The 17,645-nt window shown below is 38.2% G+C and overlaps 3 protein-coding genes across 6 annotated transcripts in view; 1 reads left to right on the forward strand and 2 right to left on the reverse strand.

The window, feature by feature from the left end:
* Positions 1-3,749, reverse strand: part of LOC100543781 (dehydrogenase/reductase SDR family member 9) — a 50,254-nt gene extending 46,505 nt beyond the window's left edge. For both annotated transcript variants that reach the window (XM_085227877.1, XM_031554209.2), the window contains exon 1: positions 3,636-3,749. The gene's annotated coding sequence lies outside the window, so the exon portion shown is untranslated. The remainder of the gene's footprint in view (positions 1-3,635) is intronic.
* ABCB11 (ATP binding cassette subfamily B member 11) overlaps positions 1-8,161 on the forward strand; it is a 49,193-nt gene extending 41,032 nt beyond the window's left edge. For all 3 annotated transcript variants that reach the window (XM_010713699.4, XM_010713700.4, XM_085227875.1), the window contains exons 24-30: positions 478-681; positions 2,486-2,727; positions 2,841-2,997; positions 3,911-4,108; positions 4,859-5,065; positions 5,846-5,992; positions 6,646-8,161. In XM_010713699.4, coding sequence (XP_010712001.1) covers positions 478-681; positions 2,486-2,727; positions 2,841-2,997; positions 3,911-4,108; positions 4,859-5,065; positions 5,846-5,992; positions 6,646-6,846 — 1,356 coding nt within the window. In that variant the 3' untranslated portion in view covers positions 6,847-8,161. The remainder of the gene's footprint in view (positions 1-477; positions 682-2,485; positions 2,728-2,840; positions 2,998-3,910; positions 4,109-4,858; positions 5,066-5,845; positions 5,993-6,645) is intronic.
* G6PC2 (glucose-6-phosphatase catalytic subunit 2) lies at positions 7,697-17,499 on the reverse strand. Its single transcript, XM_003207584.5, has 5 exons — positions 15,472-17,499; positions 15,050-15,159; positions 14,153-14,264; positions 13,180-13,295; positions 7,697-12,008 (listed from the first exon to the last, which is right to left on the reverse strand). The coding sequence occupies exons 1-5, from the start codon at positions 15,687-15,689 to the stop codon at positions 11,497-11,499; spliced, it is 1,068 nt and encodes a 355-aa protein (XP_003207632.1). The 5' UTR covers positions 15,690-17,499; the 3' UTR covers positions 7,697-11,496.
* Positions 17,500-17,645: the final 146 nt, after the last annotated feature.

The raw sequence follows: 17,645 nt of genomic DNA on the forward strand, positions 1-17,645 counted from the left end.
TTCATAGGCAGAACCGCAGCTCATCCTTCCTCAGAGATGTTTCTTAGTGATTTAAACGCGGCTAAGACTTCATTGTGTTAACATTTAAGTTACAAAAGGTTCTGCTTATTATTTAATTCTAGATGTATAAATGGTGGGGACTGAAAAGAGTATTTAGATGAGCAATTCCCCAAGGAACCAAGGGGACTCACTTCAATACATTATCTTGCTCACAGTCATCAGAAAACATTTTCTCAGTTCTTTTTGGAAACTCTGGTGATGAGAAGAATGCTAGAGATTTGCAGTCTTGTTAGTACAATCTATAGGAGGCCATATGTCTGAACTGGCTAAATTCCAGTGCAGACAGCAGCCAGTGATGCCTTACAGTATTTTAATATCATTCAAAATTTTCTAAGCTTTTACGGGAAAAATTATTTAAAAATAATTGAAATTACAATTGGAGTACAGGTCAGCCATCTCCTTTTCTTTTCTTTGAAGGCAACTGGATCGCAGATAGGAATGATTGTCAACTCCTTCACCAACATTGGGGTGGCCATCATTATCGCTTTCTACTTCAGCTGGAAACTGAGTTTAGTCATAATGTGTTTCCTGCCGTTTTTGGCCCTGTCTGGAGCTGTGCAAGCTAAAATGTTGACAGGATTTGCTGCTCAAGACAAGAAAGCTCTGGAAGCTACTGGACAGGTAACATTATTGAAAAACTAATTTATATTTGCAGTTGTGGGCAGTTGAAAACCAGACATTTGAGACTGTCAGTAATTCAAATGCATTGAAACAGGCAACTTTTTGCAAATAAGCTGCAATGTTTCAGCTTGTAAAACTATTGAAACACCATTGGGAACTCTCTAATCTCAAAAGCACTTACAGTACATGACTTTTCAAATGTTATTGGATGGCAGACACAGCTCTATCATTTGTCTGTTCCACTTTTGTCAGGTTTTATGTAAATGCCTATTTGCTGATTCCGGCTAAAGGTTTCCTCCCTGTTACTCTGACTCCAGTATCAGTTAGCAGCATCCCACGCCCTGTTAGCTGCAAGGCCCTGAGGACTGCCCCATCTCCTAGGCTGAGAATAGGTTTATTTAATTTCGCACTGGCTGAGAGGCTCCCAGCTCATGTACCAGACAAGTACAGGGTGGGTATGCAAGGTAAAGGAACATCATATTCTCACAGAGTTCACTCCTAACCACAGAGAGCAGTGGGCTGCTCTTTTGACTTGAAACACACATGTTCCTTTGACTTTAGTTCTGAGTCAGTAAGTTCTGGCACATTGCCCAGAATCCGATCCTTCTTAAATACATTTACCCTACTTTAACAGTGCAGAAACTGAACTGTATCAGAAAAACAGATTTAGAGGACAGGCAACATGAAGAAGACAGTGTCAGATATTAGCTCTCTCAGTAATACATTAGCCTTCTCTCCACTCTTTAGGCTCTCATATTTCTAGCATCAAAAATGTGCTTTATAAGCTCTCCCAAAGCCTCAGAGCTCCTTCCACAGAGCTCCCAGACAATTCTTTATCCTATCTAGAAATGATTCTTACAGATCTCTCACTCCTGCCAACCCTCCCCATTCCTCCATTCAAATTCTGACCAACAAATGTCTTACCCAACCTAACTCCCACTCTGCCCCACCTGAACCTCTCTACCCATCTGAGCTCTCAGAGATGTGTCTTCAGCCTCCTCTTGTCCATAATCTGTGCAGCAAATGGATGGATGGGGCCCTTGCCCTGTTCAGCTCTGCAGGTAGCTCAGGGTGTCCCTTAGAATTCCAGAATTAAAATAAATAAATAAATAAATGCTCACAGGGTACACATGTGGTCCTCTGGTGAGGGCTGTTAAGAACTATCAGTAGTTCTAGAAAGCCAAAGAATTATGGTCGGACCAGTGTTTCACATTCAGAATGGCTTAATTACAAAAAGTAATAAAATGTTATATTGGAACTGATTTGGAGATTTAAACAGAGAAACTTTACTACTGAGTCAAGCTTTAAGCTTTTATTCAATAGAACAGCTCAGAGGCTGGGATGAAAAGGGCATTCAATGCTTCAGCAATTTTGGCAATGACTGATTATATCTGGTGCTATTTTCTAATTTATTTCCCAGCATTGCATCCAAATAAAAAGTTCCTCCACTGTGACTGTTCTTCAGCCATGTAAAACATGGAAAAGCAATCTGGACAAATGCATTATAACTAATTATCTTCTGCTTCAAGTTGTGTGATAATGCAACAGATGTGACCCTTAATTTTGTCCAGAATAAATACCCTGAAATTGAATGGCATACTTTGTAATGGTTTATATATTGAGATCTCTTTCTATTTGATAAAAACATGCATGTGCTGAAAACACAGGAAATGTCATGCCATGAAACTATTACTGAACTCCAGGCAAATGACAGCATTGTTAAACCAATTTCCGAATAAAATTACTTGAGATAAGCAGGGATAAGCATTGCCTTTTTTTTTTTTTTTTTTTTTTTCTCCTCCAGATTTCCAGTGAAGCCCTCTCTAACATCAGAACAGTGGCTGGGATAGGGAAAGAAAAAAAGTTTATTGATGCTTTTGAGAAGAACCTGGATATGCCGTACAGAGCTGCAATCAAAAAAGCAAACGTTTATGGAATCTGCTTTGGCTTCGCCCAGAGTATAGTGTTCATAGCAAACTCTGTCTCTTATAGATACGGAGGGTTTCTGGTTCAGACTGAAGGACTCCATTACAGCTTTGTGTTCAGGTAAGAGCCTGCATTGGGCCTGGCACAGGCTCCTCTCCAGAGGTGCTGGTCTGGGCACAGTGCACAGCTTCCTGATGGCTGACCAAGAGTAACCATGTCCACTTTTCCTGCAGAGTGATCTCTGCAATCGTGACCAGTGGGACTGCTTTGGGAAGAGCTTCTTCTTACACCCCAAACTATGCCAAAGCCAAAACATCTGCTGCACGTTTGTTTCAACTCATCGATCGGCTTCCTAAAATCAGTGTTTACAGCAAAAAAGGAGAAAAATGGGTAAGTGTGGAGATAGATGAGTGGTATGAGATGTCACTCAGCTCAAAATAAGCACTGAAGTTGCAGTAACAATTTAAAAAACACTGAGGATCACTACTTTACAGTAAGGTTCTTCTATCCATATATTTGATACATCTGATGTTTTGGAAGCAGTGAGCTCTGTACTAGGCAGCAAGGGTAACATAAAGCATAGCTATTAGGAATTTATGTAAAATTCCTGTGGATTGCAATAACAGTAATTTGAATGATTCACCAAATAGCGTGCTTTTGCTTTCTGATAGCTATTACAGCCATCTTGTAATGCTTTTTTTTTCTGTTCATATAGAAGTTGGGAGTGTTCATGAGAAGGAAAAAAAATTTTGAATGGGAGAAAATGAAAATGTTTTCTTTTTGGTCAGTGGAAAACTCGGACCTAGCAAATTAAAAATATGTATTTTTCATTTAGCTTTTTTTTCACTTTAAAGGAATTCTTGAAATATTTGTCCCAATTACATTAAATTGACCAGAATTCACATATTGTTTTAACATCGCAAAGTTTAGTAGATTTAAAACAAAAACAAAAACTTTTCACACAAGTATCTTTATACAGTCACCAAATTTATACTTATACATTATCTGCGTTAAAATAAATAACTTACCAGTTGGCAAGGTAATCCCACTTTCAGTTGTTGCTTCTAGCTGGTGTAGTGCAGGGATGTGTCAGTAGAGCTTCAATTTAATGACTAATGACTTCACCTTGTAGAACAGCTGTGCCAGTAAGTTTATAATGCCTCTTTCTACGCTAATTTCACGAGCGCTAGTATAACATTTCAAATAACAGATGCAAGAAATGAACTTGAGGAGGAGTTGTTTTCTACTTTATGACTCAGTTTTGAGCTTGAGATCATTGCAATGTTTCTCATTTTTTCACTAGGATGATTTTAAGGGGAGCATTGAATTTCTTAACTGTAAATTCACATACCCCTCACGGCCTGATATTCAGGTCCTGAAAGGACTGTCTGTAGCTGTTAAGCCTGGACAGACATTGGCATTTGTTGGCAGCAGCGGCTGTGGTAAGAGCACCAGTGTCCAGCTTCTGGAGCGTTTCTATGATCCTGAGAAAGGAAGTGTGGTAAGCAAAGAAAACATGATTTGTGTACTGTTGTCTTCAGCAATGCTACATGGACTCTTCTGACTGTGTCCAAATGTGGAACCTAGCAGTGTGTCTCTATACATGCAGCTTGGGTTTTCAGCTCCTTTTCAAAGGAGGACTTTTCAAACTCTGGGTATCATCTCAGATGTACTGAGACAAAATAAGAACACTACTCACCTTGGGTGCAACCTCCTGCATTATAAAGGCCTCAGGAAATTACGTTGGTAGCTCCTGTATGAATCATACGATGTGTAGCTGATATTGTGGGAATACAAGAATCAAGCTTGGCTGAAGCAATGGAATCTGAAACATCACTAACTAATATATAGTTTCAACATGCAGCTTCTTTGCAGATTATAATTATCTAGCTTTTAGAACTCTTCCTTGTAAAAACTTAATCATCCAGTCCAGTATCTCATCCTGTGACAAAAATAAGGGTGGTGATCATTAAGCCTGGCAAGGCAACAAAACATGTGCCTAACCTGAGGCAAAGTTCAGTTGGAGTTAAGAGTAAGCAGATGGTATAGAGTTTGGCTGAATCACAGACACAGATGGAAAATATTTGTCATGTATAAAGAGGTCAAATGTAAGAGATACTTCAAATTACCTCATGTCAGTCTTGCTTGTAGTTTATTAACAAATCATTTACTTATGCTATAAACTAACTGGCTTTGCAGATCATTTTGGAATGACGTGTTTATGTCTATGTTTTCTCCTATTTCCTGGTAGTTAATAGATGGACATGATACCAAGAAAGTAAATGTACAGTTTCTCAGATCGAAAATTGGAGTAGTGTCTCAGGAACCCGTGCTATTCGACTGCAGCATTGCTGACAACATTAAGTATGGCAGTAACACCAAGGACACGACAACAGAAAAAGTCATAGAAGCAGCCAAGAAGGCTCAGCTGCATGATTTTGTCATGTCACTTCCTGAAGTAAGTACACCTGAGGCTTGGCTGCAGGACACATTGTTCAGCTAGTCATTGTAGAGAGTTGCACCAAAACCAGTTAAAATTGCTGCAGTGAATATTTTATGTCTTTCTTTTACAACTAGAATGGTAGGAAAAAAGACCACTCTTTGTTTCCGAGAGCTTGGGTGTGAGGTGTTCTGTTTTCTTACACAGTAGGCAAACATTTCTGAGACTAAAAATAATATGGTTCTAAATTAGGAGAAAAGGGAAGATTTTCAAAGCAATTGACAAGAAAAAAGAGGAAGTATAGTTCAGCAGTCAAAGCATTATACAGTGTCAGGAAATACAGATCTTGTTCTCAGGCTGTGGTACTGCTGCCCTGTGATTAGGGTACAATACCTCGGTCAAAATACTTGAAGCTGGCTGGTTATGCGCACTGAGGAGGTATTTAAATGCACTGAAATCATACAGACATAAATCATAAGAACATGAAAGATATGTATATTGTTTATGCACACAAACAAAGCTCTTGTCCAGTGAGCCCCACAATCACTTTTAGCCTCTTCTCCCAAATCTAGGTCAGGGATTTTTTTTGCTTCACACAAATCAGTGTGAAATCACAGTGGTTCAAAGATATCTCCCCAAACATCTGTATCGCTCTTGAAGTATTTCTGTCTTCCCAGATTCTTTAAGGAGGAGACAGCAATGGTCAGAACTCCAGCCTCTCTCCTTCTGCTGCTCCTTCAGCTTGTGTACTTGTTTGTTTATGGCTAGATAAAGATCTTCCTTTTGCATATTTTTCAGAAATATGAAACTAATGTTGGTGCTCAAGGATCTCAGCTGTCTCGTGGGCAAAAACAACGGATTGCTATAGCGAGGGCCATCATACGAGATCCTAAAATTTTATTATTGGATGAAGCTACATCTGCCTTAGACACAGAAAGTGAAAAGGTAAGTTTGCAATGATAAGAAATAAGGGAAAATTAATGCTGCCTTCTGATCTGCGGAGCCATCCAGCACACATCCAGATCACATGACCACAGCATTATTCACCACTGCTAATTCACAAATTAAATTAATTTAATTCACAAAACTTACAATTTTAATGATCTTTTTGAAAGATCCAGGAAGTATGGCTATAAAGTCAATAGTCAGCTACAGAGACTCTTAAACTGTCATTAAGAAGCAGTACTTTCTGTCTACTGTGCATACTAATTCCCTGGGTTTCACAGCATTCAGTGGGAATCTTTCATAAATACAGCTTCATAAAAACAAACTAAACCACAACAGATGTGTCTGATGATGAGTGTGAATATCCAATAAAAACAGCAGTGCAGGGCCTGAGAGCTGGGCAATGAATTCCTTGGCTTGGCACACATAGATATTAGATAAATGGTAGAAATTTAGAAGCACATCCAAGCTGAGCATGTCAGCTGAAAAAAAGACTTTCCTTAGTTTGATTCTTACTGTATTTTTATCTTTCCCTTTTTTGTGCAAATATTCTACAATATAGTTAATTAGTCTGAAGCAGTCAGATCTCTCCAGCTCTGAGCCCCAATTTGATTTGCCCATTTTCACTCTGATGCTTGCTTTGTTGCTTTTAGACTGTGCAAGCAGCCCTGGATAAGGCCAGAGAAGGGCGCACCTGCATCGTCATTGCCCACCGCCTGTCCACAATCGAGAATGCCGACATCATTGCTGTGATGTCACAAGGAATCATCATTGAAAGGGGCAATCATGATGAACTAATGGCAATGAAAGGAGCATACTATAAGCTTGTTACCACTGGAGCCCCAATTAGCTGAATTACTGTGATACTACATTTCAAAGACTGTTTATCTGAACAAGTACTTTGCAGTAGGTATGTGTATGTTGGTACCCCTCTGTGCTAGAAAGTGCTCTACAGTACGGTGAGTTATGCAGTACCTTAAATCTATGTAGCTTTCTGTTTAAGCAGTTGATCAGGCACATGGAGGGGACTAAGCATAGGCTAATGCATTCGGGAAATAGTTTTCAGCCAGCTGCAAAGGGAGAGAAAGCCTGAAAATAGGAAGATGTTCACTGGTGAGCTGGGAAATTGCCACCACCTGCAGTCAGACTGCACAGTCCCATCCGTCCCTTAATTAACAGTCAAGGAAGACTCCATTCTGATGTTCTGGAAACAGCCACTTCTTGAGGTAAGCTGTATGAATTAAAAAAACAATCCCAAGCACAAATGTATTACTGAAGGGTTCAAATTCCTCCTGATGTTCTGCTCTACAGAGGATTATAATAGATACCCTCCTCCTGGGTACAAAGCTTTGACCCATTGCACCACTTCATTCCATGCCTACTTCAGCTGTGATGCTGGAAGAGGCCAGGTTGCCCCTGGGTACAGAGCGAATACATGGAGTCCTCAGCTTGACACAGCAGTACCCTTCCAGTAAAACCAGTAAGTAGATGTTCACAAAGAAGGCAGCTTCACAACAGTAAGGAAATAAATAACTCAGATGAGGAATATAACCTGGTAAGTCCCAGTTCTCCGACACGCTGCTCTGATCGAAGCTGCCAAGTAGATTTTGAATATCAACAAATGCTTTAGATAAATCAGTGTAAAATCCTACAGTTAATTGATTGGCACAGTTATTTAAATCGCTTCTATTGAGACAATGATAGATAACGTGTGTTTTTTTTTTCAGAAGGCACAGCAATGCCTTTGGAAATTATTTTTTTACAGAAACGGTAAAGGTGAAAAAAAAATAAGAAATTTTAGCCAATTAACTAGCTGTTTGTATTAAGCAGATCTAAGAAATAGAACAACAGAGATCAGGAAGTATCTTCCTCTGCCAGAGACTCTGTAAAAGTTTTTTTTATAAGTACTACTGCATGTTTTCCTGGAATATGTTACTGAGTAGTGATTGGGAATACTGAGACAAATTACTGTATTAAAATTTAAATCTTCATTTGGAAAGATAGAGTATTAACTGGAAAAGTAATTCTCAACATCCTGATATCTGCAGCTCATGTGTGTGCAGATTTCCCCCACTTTGTAACAAGTCACCCCATAAAACTATATATTATAAAACTATGTAATAGTACAACTGCTAAAACTTAAATAAAGGTGGAAGGTTGAAAACTTCAGTAGGATCCATGTCTTAATTCCAGGCAGCAAAAAATAATTTCAAGATTTATGCAATTCCACTTACAGAATGCCTTCATCAGAATCTTGTGAAACCACATAATTGACTTTAAAGTGCTATTTGTCCCAAAGAAATTTGTGTTTTGGTCACTAACTGAAAATGAACAAGGAAGCTCATTATTAACCTTCTGTTTTAATTATCATAGCCTTTTTATGTTTTAGAGCAGCAATTAGGTGGGGGGGCTCAGCACTGAAACTAGCTACAGAATGACTGGCATTTCTTACTGGTTTGTGCTTTAGCATCTCTTACCCTTCAATATCCACAGCAGACAGCAAATATTTGAATGTATTTAGCTAATGTCTGTAGCAAGGATCTGCTCTGCAGTGCAGAACTATTGAGAAGGCCAATGAAGCTATGCTAGCCTCTGCCTGCAGAGGAGCCTGCTATCTCCTTGCAGCTCAACAGCGTGGACCCAGCTGGGTGGTACAATTGCTAATTAAGCTGCTCTTCTCGGCAAGGTAACTATTTTTAGTTGACTAGTATATATTGAGAGTTATGTATTATACAGACATACTTGCTAACAGAAGGCACTCACGTACAAAAGCTGCATTGCTCCTGCACATTCTTGGCTGCCACCTCCTGCCATTTTGTAGCTGTGTGCTATTGAAACCAGTTGATTGTAAATTCCTTTAGTACCTGTGTGAAGGGACTAGAGTGCAATCAGAGTGATACATCTGAGCAGAGGGAAGGATTTTGAGGCAGGAAGAAAGAGAGGGAGGAAGAGAAAAGCTGCATATTGGTGAAAATAAGCATTGTGAACTGATGCAATGCCAGCTTGAGAGCTAGTTTGTAGGAGGAGTGAGGATCACTTGCCTTTACAACTGCTACTTCACATAATTCAGCTACAGGTTAGTAAGAATCTTTCAGGATCTTTCTGCAGAAGGACTTTTGGCACTTTGTTATCCCAAATTCACTAAAGCCTAAGGGACACACAGACTTATTTTGCTGTATCAATGAAATGGCCAACCCCTGATTTACATACCAATTCTAACAAAATCTCAAGATTGATCTGACATTTGTTTATCCCACCACTCTAGAGAAAGCTACCCAGTCTGAAGTTTTGGGAGCCCTCTGTTGAGATTCTTTAAGGCAGAAGCGCAAAACTCTATAGCCTAACACACTGCTCAGAAAATGCCTATTCTACTGCCATATCAACAGATTAACTTACTTATGAAGTTATTGGTAAAATGTACTAACTGCATTTATTCAGTTTTCCCATCATGCTTAGTTTTAGTAATGTTTCAATAGTTTCAGAAAAAAATAAGATGGTTCAGACAGGAAGCTGGTCCCTTTCCCTGAAGCACTGTGGTTGCAGGCTGAATTAATAGGAAGCTCCAAGAAGACAAGTAAGCTCATTTTCACCTTATGCATCTGTATGTTGTATAAAAGAATACTGCAGAACTGTTGTCATTCTACACATATGATTATCTATGCTAATACTGGTTCCAAGAATCTTTGTCAGTACCACAAAGTGCAGACCCTCACATAGCATGAAATGTGCTATCTGTCTACTCATAATTCCTCTCTTAAAACTGCTCACATTGCCAGTAGGCCCAAACATTGCTGCAATAGCCAGATTGCTATGTATAGAGCATCTCCTGCTGGCCAGGATAGACAGACAGAAGGACAACTAGACCAACCTTCTAGCGCTTTGTATCTCACATTCTACTAGGGAATAACCAAGCACAGAGCAAACTGAATGCAGGAGAAATCTTTGCCATAGCTGTCTTTTAGTTCTTCATTATTTGTTTCCAGTCCCATTAGCTTAGTTCATACTTGTTTAAATTTTAAAGAGTTGTAATTATAGATAAGGTTGGTTTCAAGCCAAATGCTGTGGGACAAGAGTTCAGAGAATCATTAAAGACAACTATGGCAGTTATGTAAGGCAGAGCACTCCTCAGACTGTTAAAAACTTTTTAAATGTCAAAGTAGTCTTAGAAGGCTTTTAAGAAAGAATGTCCCTGAAATTTGTATCATCTGAACTACCAAGGGCAAATCAAATTTGCCTTGTTTTCCCAATTAAATAAGATTATTTACATCCCACTACTAACTGGAAGTCCAAAGCAATACTATGCTAACATCTTCTAAGCTGTACTGCTATCAGATCACACACATAGTCCTCATTACCATTTTAAAGCCTTACGCTGCATGCATACTCAGTACTGTAAGGATGATATTGCTTAGAGGCTGGGCAGTGAAAGTGAATACGCAACAATAGGTGACAAATAATGAACAAAAAGGGAAAAAGGGAAATCATGTGGCTTTCCATTTGTAGAGCATCAGTTCTACGTAATAAATTTACATTTAGCATATTAGTTACTTCTGTGCATAAGCCAAGCTTACTCATCAGTCCCATTTTCATGATTTACAGAAGGAATAACTGATTCTGACATGTGACTCTTGAAATGACAGAATTAAACTAATTTACACTTGCAATATAGGAGCATGAACAACATTCTTGAGGGAGTATGCTGAGCTAGTTTAGTGATTCACAGATTTCTATATTTGTTGCTCTGTGTAGACGTACAAGACTACAATATTTACTACATCGTATTCATGTATTTTCAACATCAAAAGTGTAACCATTATCATTCATGATATGATCATTTTTAAAAGTAAAAATTTCAAAAATCACAGTAATGCAACAATATATTCTACAGAGTCTAATTAGAACAAATTTTCTTTTTATTTAATTTTTTTTCGCATCTGGCTTAAGCAGAAGCTGTTAGCTCAGGAAGCGCAAGAAGATAGATCTATAGAAATCCTTCCTGATAACTGCATTGGTTTTTTTCACAGTGCTCGGGGACAGCTGTACAGTTGTAGGTGGTTTAATACTGTCACTCCATTAGCTAGCAGTTTAGCATACATCTACATATAAAAAAATTAAATACTGTGTACCACTATGTACCACTGAGGCCCAAAGCACCATCTAGTTGGCAATGGACAGAACTAAAAGGTGACCGAGTAGCTAAATAAAGCTAGCCAATAATACTTTACTTTAAAACTTCAGCATGACTCGGAATGTTGTTAGAAAACCATACTGCAGTATCCTTCATTGCAATGCTTCTAGGAATAAAGTCAGCAACTACTTAATATTTCTGAGCTGCCAAAACCATTCTTGAATGCACTGATTTGGGATATACAGGCTACTTACCAGGAGCACATCAAAGGTGCAGTGGCATCTCCTTTGGTTAACATGAGTGAGTTAGAACTGCCTTTGTGGAGGGCTCTTGAACAGTTCATATCCTTGCACTGGCAACCATTTGGAAACCTTATCTAATTACATTTCTTATCAGTTGTTCTCATTAACGTGTGGACACAGTATGGAACCAAGGCGACTACAGTCAGAGGCATAGCTGCACTCTTACAAAAAGAGAGAATGTAGAACAAATACTCAGTATGAGTAGGTATCTTAACAAAATTATACAGCTGTAGTGTAGCTAAAGAAGCAGCTATACACAATACGCGGAAACTTATCTTACAGCTGTTTTTACCCTTGCAGCTGGTGATGAACATTTCTGAATTAATACCAATACCTAAGCCAAAGAATGCACCTAAATTTCTCACCAGTCCAGCAAACGGAGTTGTGTCAATGTTTATCCAGTCTGGATTGGCACACCACTTCTTGGCCTTTGGGACAGACCACAGCAAGTCAATATCAAGAAGCTTGAGGACTAGGTAAAAACCAAGGGCAAAGATGAAAAGAAACAAGTTTGTCTTGATGTACATTCTCAAACTTGCTGTCTGAATAGCAGGGGTATGCTCAAATGCTTCTGCCACAACAATTCCTGTAGATAAGAAAGTCAGTGTTACAGGGAACAACACACTAATGTTGAAGAAGTACTTCTTACAGTGCCCCTGTAGGATTTGACTTTTGAAGACAGAAGAAAATACATATGTATCCACACGCATTTATATAAAATACACCTAGATACAAATGTATTCACATACACACAATTTACCACTTCTGTGGTAGATGCAAAGACTTTTCTCTCACTCAAAACTGCTAAGTTTGGGAAATAAGTGTTAAATGCCAAGCACCAGTTTTTTTTTTCTTATAGGAGACATGCCTTAGGCCAGACTGCATCACCCACACGACCACCTTTGCAATATTAGAGGTAAACTACAACATTCCTTTTCTAGAAGAAACTTTCAAAGGCTGGTACAGCAATGCAGATTCCAACACCAGTTCTCACACAGGCTGTGACTGTTGAAGGAAAGGACACAGCAATCAACTATCTATTTTCTTTCTTATTCCTTTTACCCTGGTTGTGTAAAGGGACAACTGGGTCTCAAGCTGTCATTTCATGCTGCACAGGCCTCTCTGTATATGAACTAGCAGCCCCTGCTCCATGCTCTAGTCACCCTCCTTCAGATCAGACAGAAACCAGAGATTGGTCATAATTTCAAGATGATAAATACCAGTTCAAAACATACTTAATTCTGAGATATGTACTTTATATTCTTCAATCCTTCTGGGGTGTTTGCACTGCTAATTTCTGTTTTGCTGCAGATCTCTGGCCCCATGTTTGTTCACACTGTACACATGGTAGTTTACTCCTTGACACCTTTCAAAATGAACCAAATTGCACCAAACAGCTTTCTCCTGAGAGGAAAGTCAGGGCTGTATAGGAGCAATTTCCTCCTCACTACCTTCCAGGCAGGCAGCACAGATAAAGATCAGATGTAGTCAGTACAAAAGAGATAGTGCTAGCCTGTAGTGTTGTTGAGAATAATGCAGTCAGCAACAACTTGCCTGTCGACAAGGGCTCACTTCCTCTGTGAATTACAAAGACAGCAGACACATACTGCCTCACAAAGGTTGCAAATTTCAAAATTAGACTGTAATCTTCCAGAGACTGCAGTTGAGTAGTACTACTCAAAATCTCTTGCCTTTTCTCATATTTCAGAATTTTTGGATTTTGCATATGTGAAGGAAAAAAAAATTAGCAACATTACCAGCAAATACTCCAAGAATAACTTGATGAGGGAAATGTGTTGCTATGAATACTCTTGAGATGCATACGCTGATCTGGATAATCCAAAAAATAGTCCAGAGTAACGACCGTGTCAGTCTAAGAGGAAAAAGAAAGATGCTTAAAAATTCAGATATTTCATCTCATAATTTACATCAGGTGCATTTGTGTCAGGCTCATATTTTAACTGAGCAGAGATTTACAAGTGGAGAAGTTTAGAATCATAGGATTAAAGACTGGAAGTCAGTACTAAAATACTAGCAAAAATAGTTAGTTACTCTTGCAGCCACATCCAGGGCTGCAAGAATAGATCTCAGTAGTTTCAAATCTTGACACTATCATATTTTAGTGATGAAAGGCAAGTTAAATTAGAACTATTGCTTTGAACAATTTTAGCATCATAAAAACATATTCAAACTTAAAACATCATTAATTTGGTTTAATACAGGGACAGCCTTGCCAAGCTTGGAAAGCACAGACACCAAAGTTTACATTACATGGCTTCCCCACCAAGCTGAAGAGCTAGCACTGTGTGTTTGCTTTAAAATAGGGTAAGAATGACTACCATGGAAGCAGTAAATCTACTCAGTATTTAAAAAACAAACAAACAAAACAAACAAACAAACAAAAAAAACCAACAGAATTTAACATTTCTGACACTAAAGACCTGATGCAGTCTTTAATAGGAGGCTGATTCAGAGAGATTGTGATGTAATGTCTGTAAGTTATTAAATACCTACCTGTAGAAATGCATAACTCTTCTTAATATTCTTTATCTTCAGTTGAAGTATATTACAGTGTTTTGGTGTTTTTTGTTTGTTTGTTTTGTTTTTTTTTAAACAAGCTGGATAGAAACTACTTGAGTATTTGGTTAGAATAAGTCCATTAAAAGCATAACAAAATGATAACATGATAACAAAAATCAGTAAGAGTTACCATAATGGAAATATACTGACCTGTGAAGGCTAACTGCTGATTTCTCTTTCCACCTCACTGTGTAGCTAAGTGCTGCCGTTACCATTACATACCAGACGCAGGAAGATCCCATTGCGTGTCCAGATGGGCTCCCTAATAAAAACAAAAAGTTTAAGCTTAGAAATGATGACTGTAACAGGCATACAGAAAATGTCTACTGGCAGTTACTCAGGCATCTGATCATTCAGGAAAAAAAAAGGCAGAAAGAATATTAACTACTTTTCAAGTTTGTTTTCTCAATATAATTTTTTAGCAGATTCATCTATTTCTAATCCAGAATATTTGCCAGTAATCAAGCAGGTAACAGCTTACCCATCCTATACCAGCATGAGCCAGTATCTTGATCAGAAAGCATAGCACTTTTCCATCTATTTTAAAAAATAGAGCATTTAGTTGCTAGTTGAATACTAATGTCTTTACAAAATTGTAATTTTTGTAATTACAAAATTTTTACAGCACCTCAACATTATTTTTCCCCAAAGAGTCACTGCAATGTAAAGAACATGAGATAACAAGTAATATTTATTTTTTTCTGCAGCAACATGCTTACATGGAATGTGCCAAACTGCTGTATTTCTTTCATATACATCAAGTTATGGCATACCTGAGCTAGTTGAAGACACCTCCATAAATCTGAGCAGCCAGAGGCCTAATTCAACAAATATTCATGCTGAAACTTGAGCTGCTATTCTGCTACCTTGCTGCTATGAACACTAGAACTCCTCCCAGTGTTGCAGCATATAATCTAGAAGTTATGTATCCATAGGCTACTTCATATTTTTAATACCATATAAAATTATCTTAAGTCACATCCTCTACTTACCCCCAAAGCCACCATACATATTAAATGTTTCAGTGCAACCTCCAACATTTCTTACCTGGTCCAGTTTCACATGTTATGGGAAACTGTTCAAGGCATGGGCTTGACTGATTGGGATAAATCATTGTCTCATGCACCCACCAGTAGGGACGATGGCCGAATAAAATCCTAACAGAAAATAAAATAAAATGAAGAAATGCAATAAAAAGATTTTTATGTAAGAACACCTCAGCAAAGCATGATAAATAATATTACAACGAACACAAAGGACTATACTGCCAAAATTGTTGTATAACAGTGCAATAGCTTCTTGTCTTAGCAAAATTTCATTTCAAACACGTTAAAAATCTTCATCGTGAAACCTTATTGTAAAATTATGGGGAAAATACTACACCATCCACAGAACACTTCCCAAACTTGAGGAACATATGCTAACCATCGTTAGAAATAGCAAATTTTAGAATAAATACAACTTCTTACCATTTAAATATCAGGTTGAACCAATCACCAATGACTGCCACCCATATCATTTTAGTACCAACCACTTGGTTGAGCTGAAACCAAAGAGGAAAATAAAATGAGAATATATTCCGAGGATCTCCAACATGTGACATAAAATTAAGGAAATCCTGGTAAGCCCTGTAGTCTCTCTGTAAATGCTGAATGATAAGCACTCCATTGCTATGAAGGAGATCCATCTTAATTGATTAAACTGTATTTGAGAAAAGTTCCTTTAATCTTAAGTCTCTAGTGAGGGAGAATGAGAACTATGGAAGGAAGCTATTAAAAAGTGAGAGAGAAGGTGATTAACGTTGCCTTTATATTGTATCGGCGTGGCGTACCCAGCCATTCCTGGAACACGTGGCTCTGAATCTCTGTTAGCACTGGAAAGCTGGTCTGTTTGCAAATTTTAATTGGAGGAAAGTAAGTGAAGTACATGCTGATCAGCAGCAAATTGTGGGGAAAGTTTTGTGGAAACACAATGCGTGACTTATGCAATCCTTTGTATGAACAGTTGGAACATGTTTGCTTGAATTTTTTCACAGCTCATTTCTCTGCAGGACGGACATTAGTAATGTGTATACTTCATTAAGTGTTGCCTATATAGAGAAGAGAAAGAGTACACAGTGATTGGTCCTTGCAGAACTGTCATTAAAACTGTACATCACAGTTTGAAGTAGAATTTGGCTACCATACTGCACCTAATACGTTGCACAACACATTTTTAATTAAAGTAAAAACAACAAGCATCCATACATTAATGATTTTGTTGGACGCTAGATTCATTTTTTAAAAGGCAATTTTCTCAAAGCAGTGAAAATAATTATTTCCTTGATGAGGGAGGCCATGTTAACTCCCATGCTGCAGACGATGCTTAGCCTCCAAACCACCTCATTCAGTATTGTCATTCACACACCTTGCTTATATGACACAAGTGCTACACACCTGTGCCAGAGGGAGCTAAATCTGCCCTATTGCAGCTCCCAGCCTGCTACCCAGCCCAGCAGAAATGCTTCACACTGCCTCACAAACCAGAGTATTTCCAAGAGAAGCACTTGGGTCCACCATGATGAACAGTCAAAAGGAGACCAGTGAGATCCTGCCACAGTCAGATTTTAAATACATGGAACAAACAATAGAGTAGCACACATCAGACCAATCAGCATTAATATTAATAAATATAGCGTAGGTAAAGATCATGTTCATTTATAAGGTGACTACATGACAAATGCTTTTCTCCAGTGATAAAATGGATACCAAGCGTCTGATGATAGCATCATCTCATATGCAAATTATATGTAGCATGTAATTCTATGCATTCACTGAGCATCTTCACTGCTTTTTTCACAGCACTTAAGGCTAACCCACACAAGCTGTGAGGCAGATAGGCACTACTTCCCTGGTTTTGCTGCGAGGAGAACGAAGCTCAACAGGGCTTTATGATGATGTCAGGGAAGTCACATGGAACCATTAAGTAGATTCAACAAACAAGGCATGATCATTAAATGGACTTAGAAGACCTCTCTTCCTGACACAATCTCACCTTTACTTAGCCATTAATATTTGCTTTTAGAAACATTTTACCAGATGTAAAACCTATACCACTTACTTCTACCAGTTGCACTGAGCCACACAGAAAACCGTAAGGTTAAAAAAGAGAATGAAAATGATATGAACTGTTTCTGAATAACTACAAAAGTACCTTTCTGTACACTGACTAAATTATTCACTCGATTTCAAGGAAAACCCTTTGAAAAACAAAATTCCAAGATATTTCAATACAAGTATTTCCTAGCCTGATCATTGCAAATATATGGGAGGGTTTATTTCTTCTTAGCCAAAGGGTGCTAGAGAAGGGGATACCATGCAAGTAACCTGGTGAGAAGTAACATTCTGTCCTCTCCCAGATCTTTCCCAAGAAATGATCAGTTCAGAAACATCTTTTTTCAAATAACTTTTTACATGTTATCACTAGAAGAAATGCCTTTTTCCTGTAAATTTAAAGCATCTCTCCTTTAAAGGTAAGTAAGACTTGAAACAACAGTAACAATCATTCTTTTGTACAGGTGTGGGTGTAGCATGTAAAAAATTTGGGAAAACTGAGGTTTCACCTCTTTTTCAGTCTGGTTTATAAAGAATAAATAGCTTTAAAT

This window comes from Meleagris gallopavo, chromosome 7 (genome assembly GCF_905368555.1).
Source record: "Meleagris gallopavo chromosome 7, MGAL_WU_HG_1.1, whole genome shotgun sequence".
Classification (NCBI taxonomy): domain Eukaryota; kingdom Metazoa; phylum Chordata; class Aves; order Galliformes; family Phasianidae; genus Meleagris; species Meleagris gallopavo.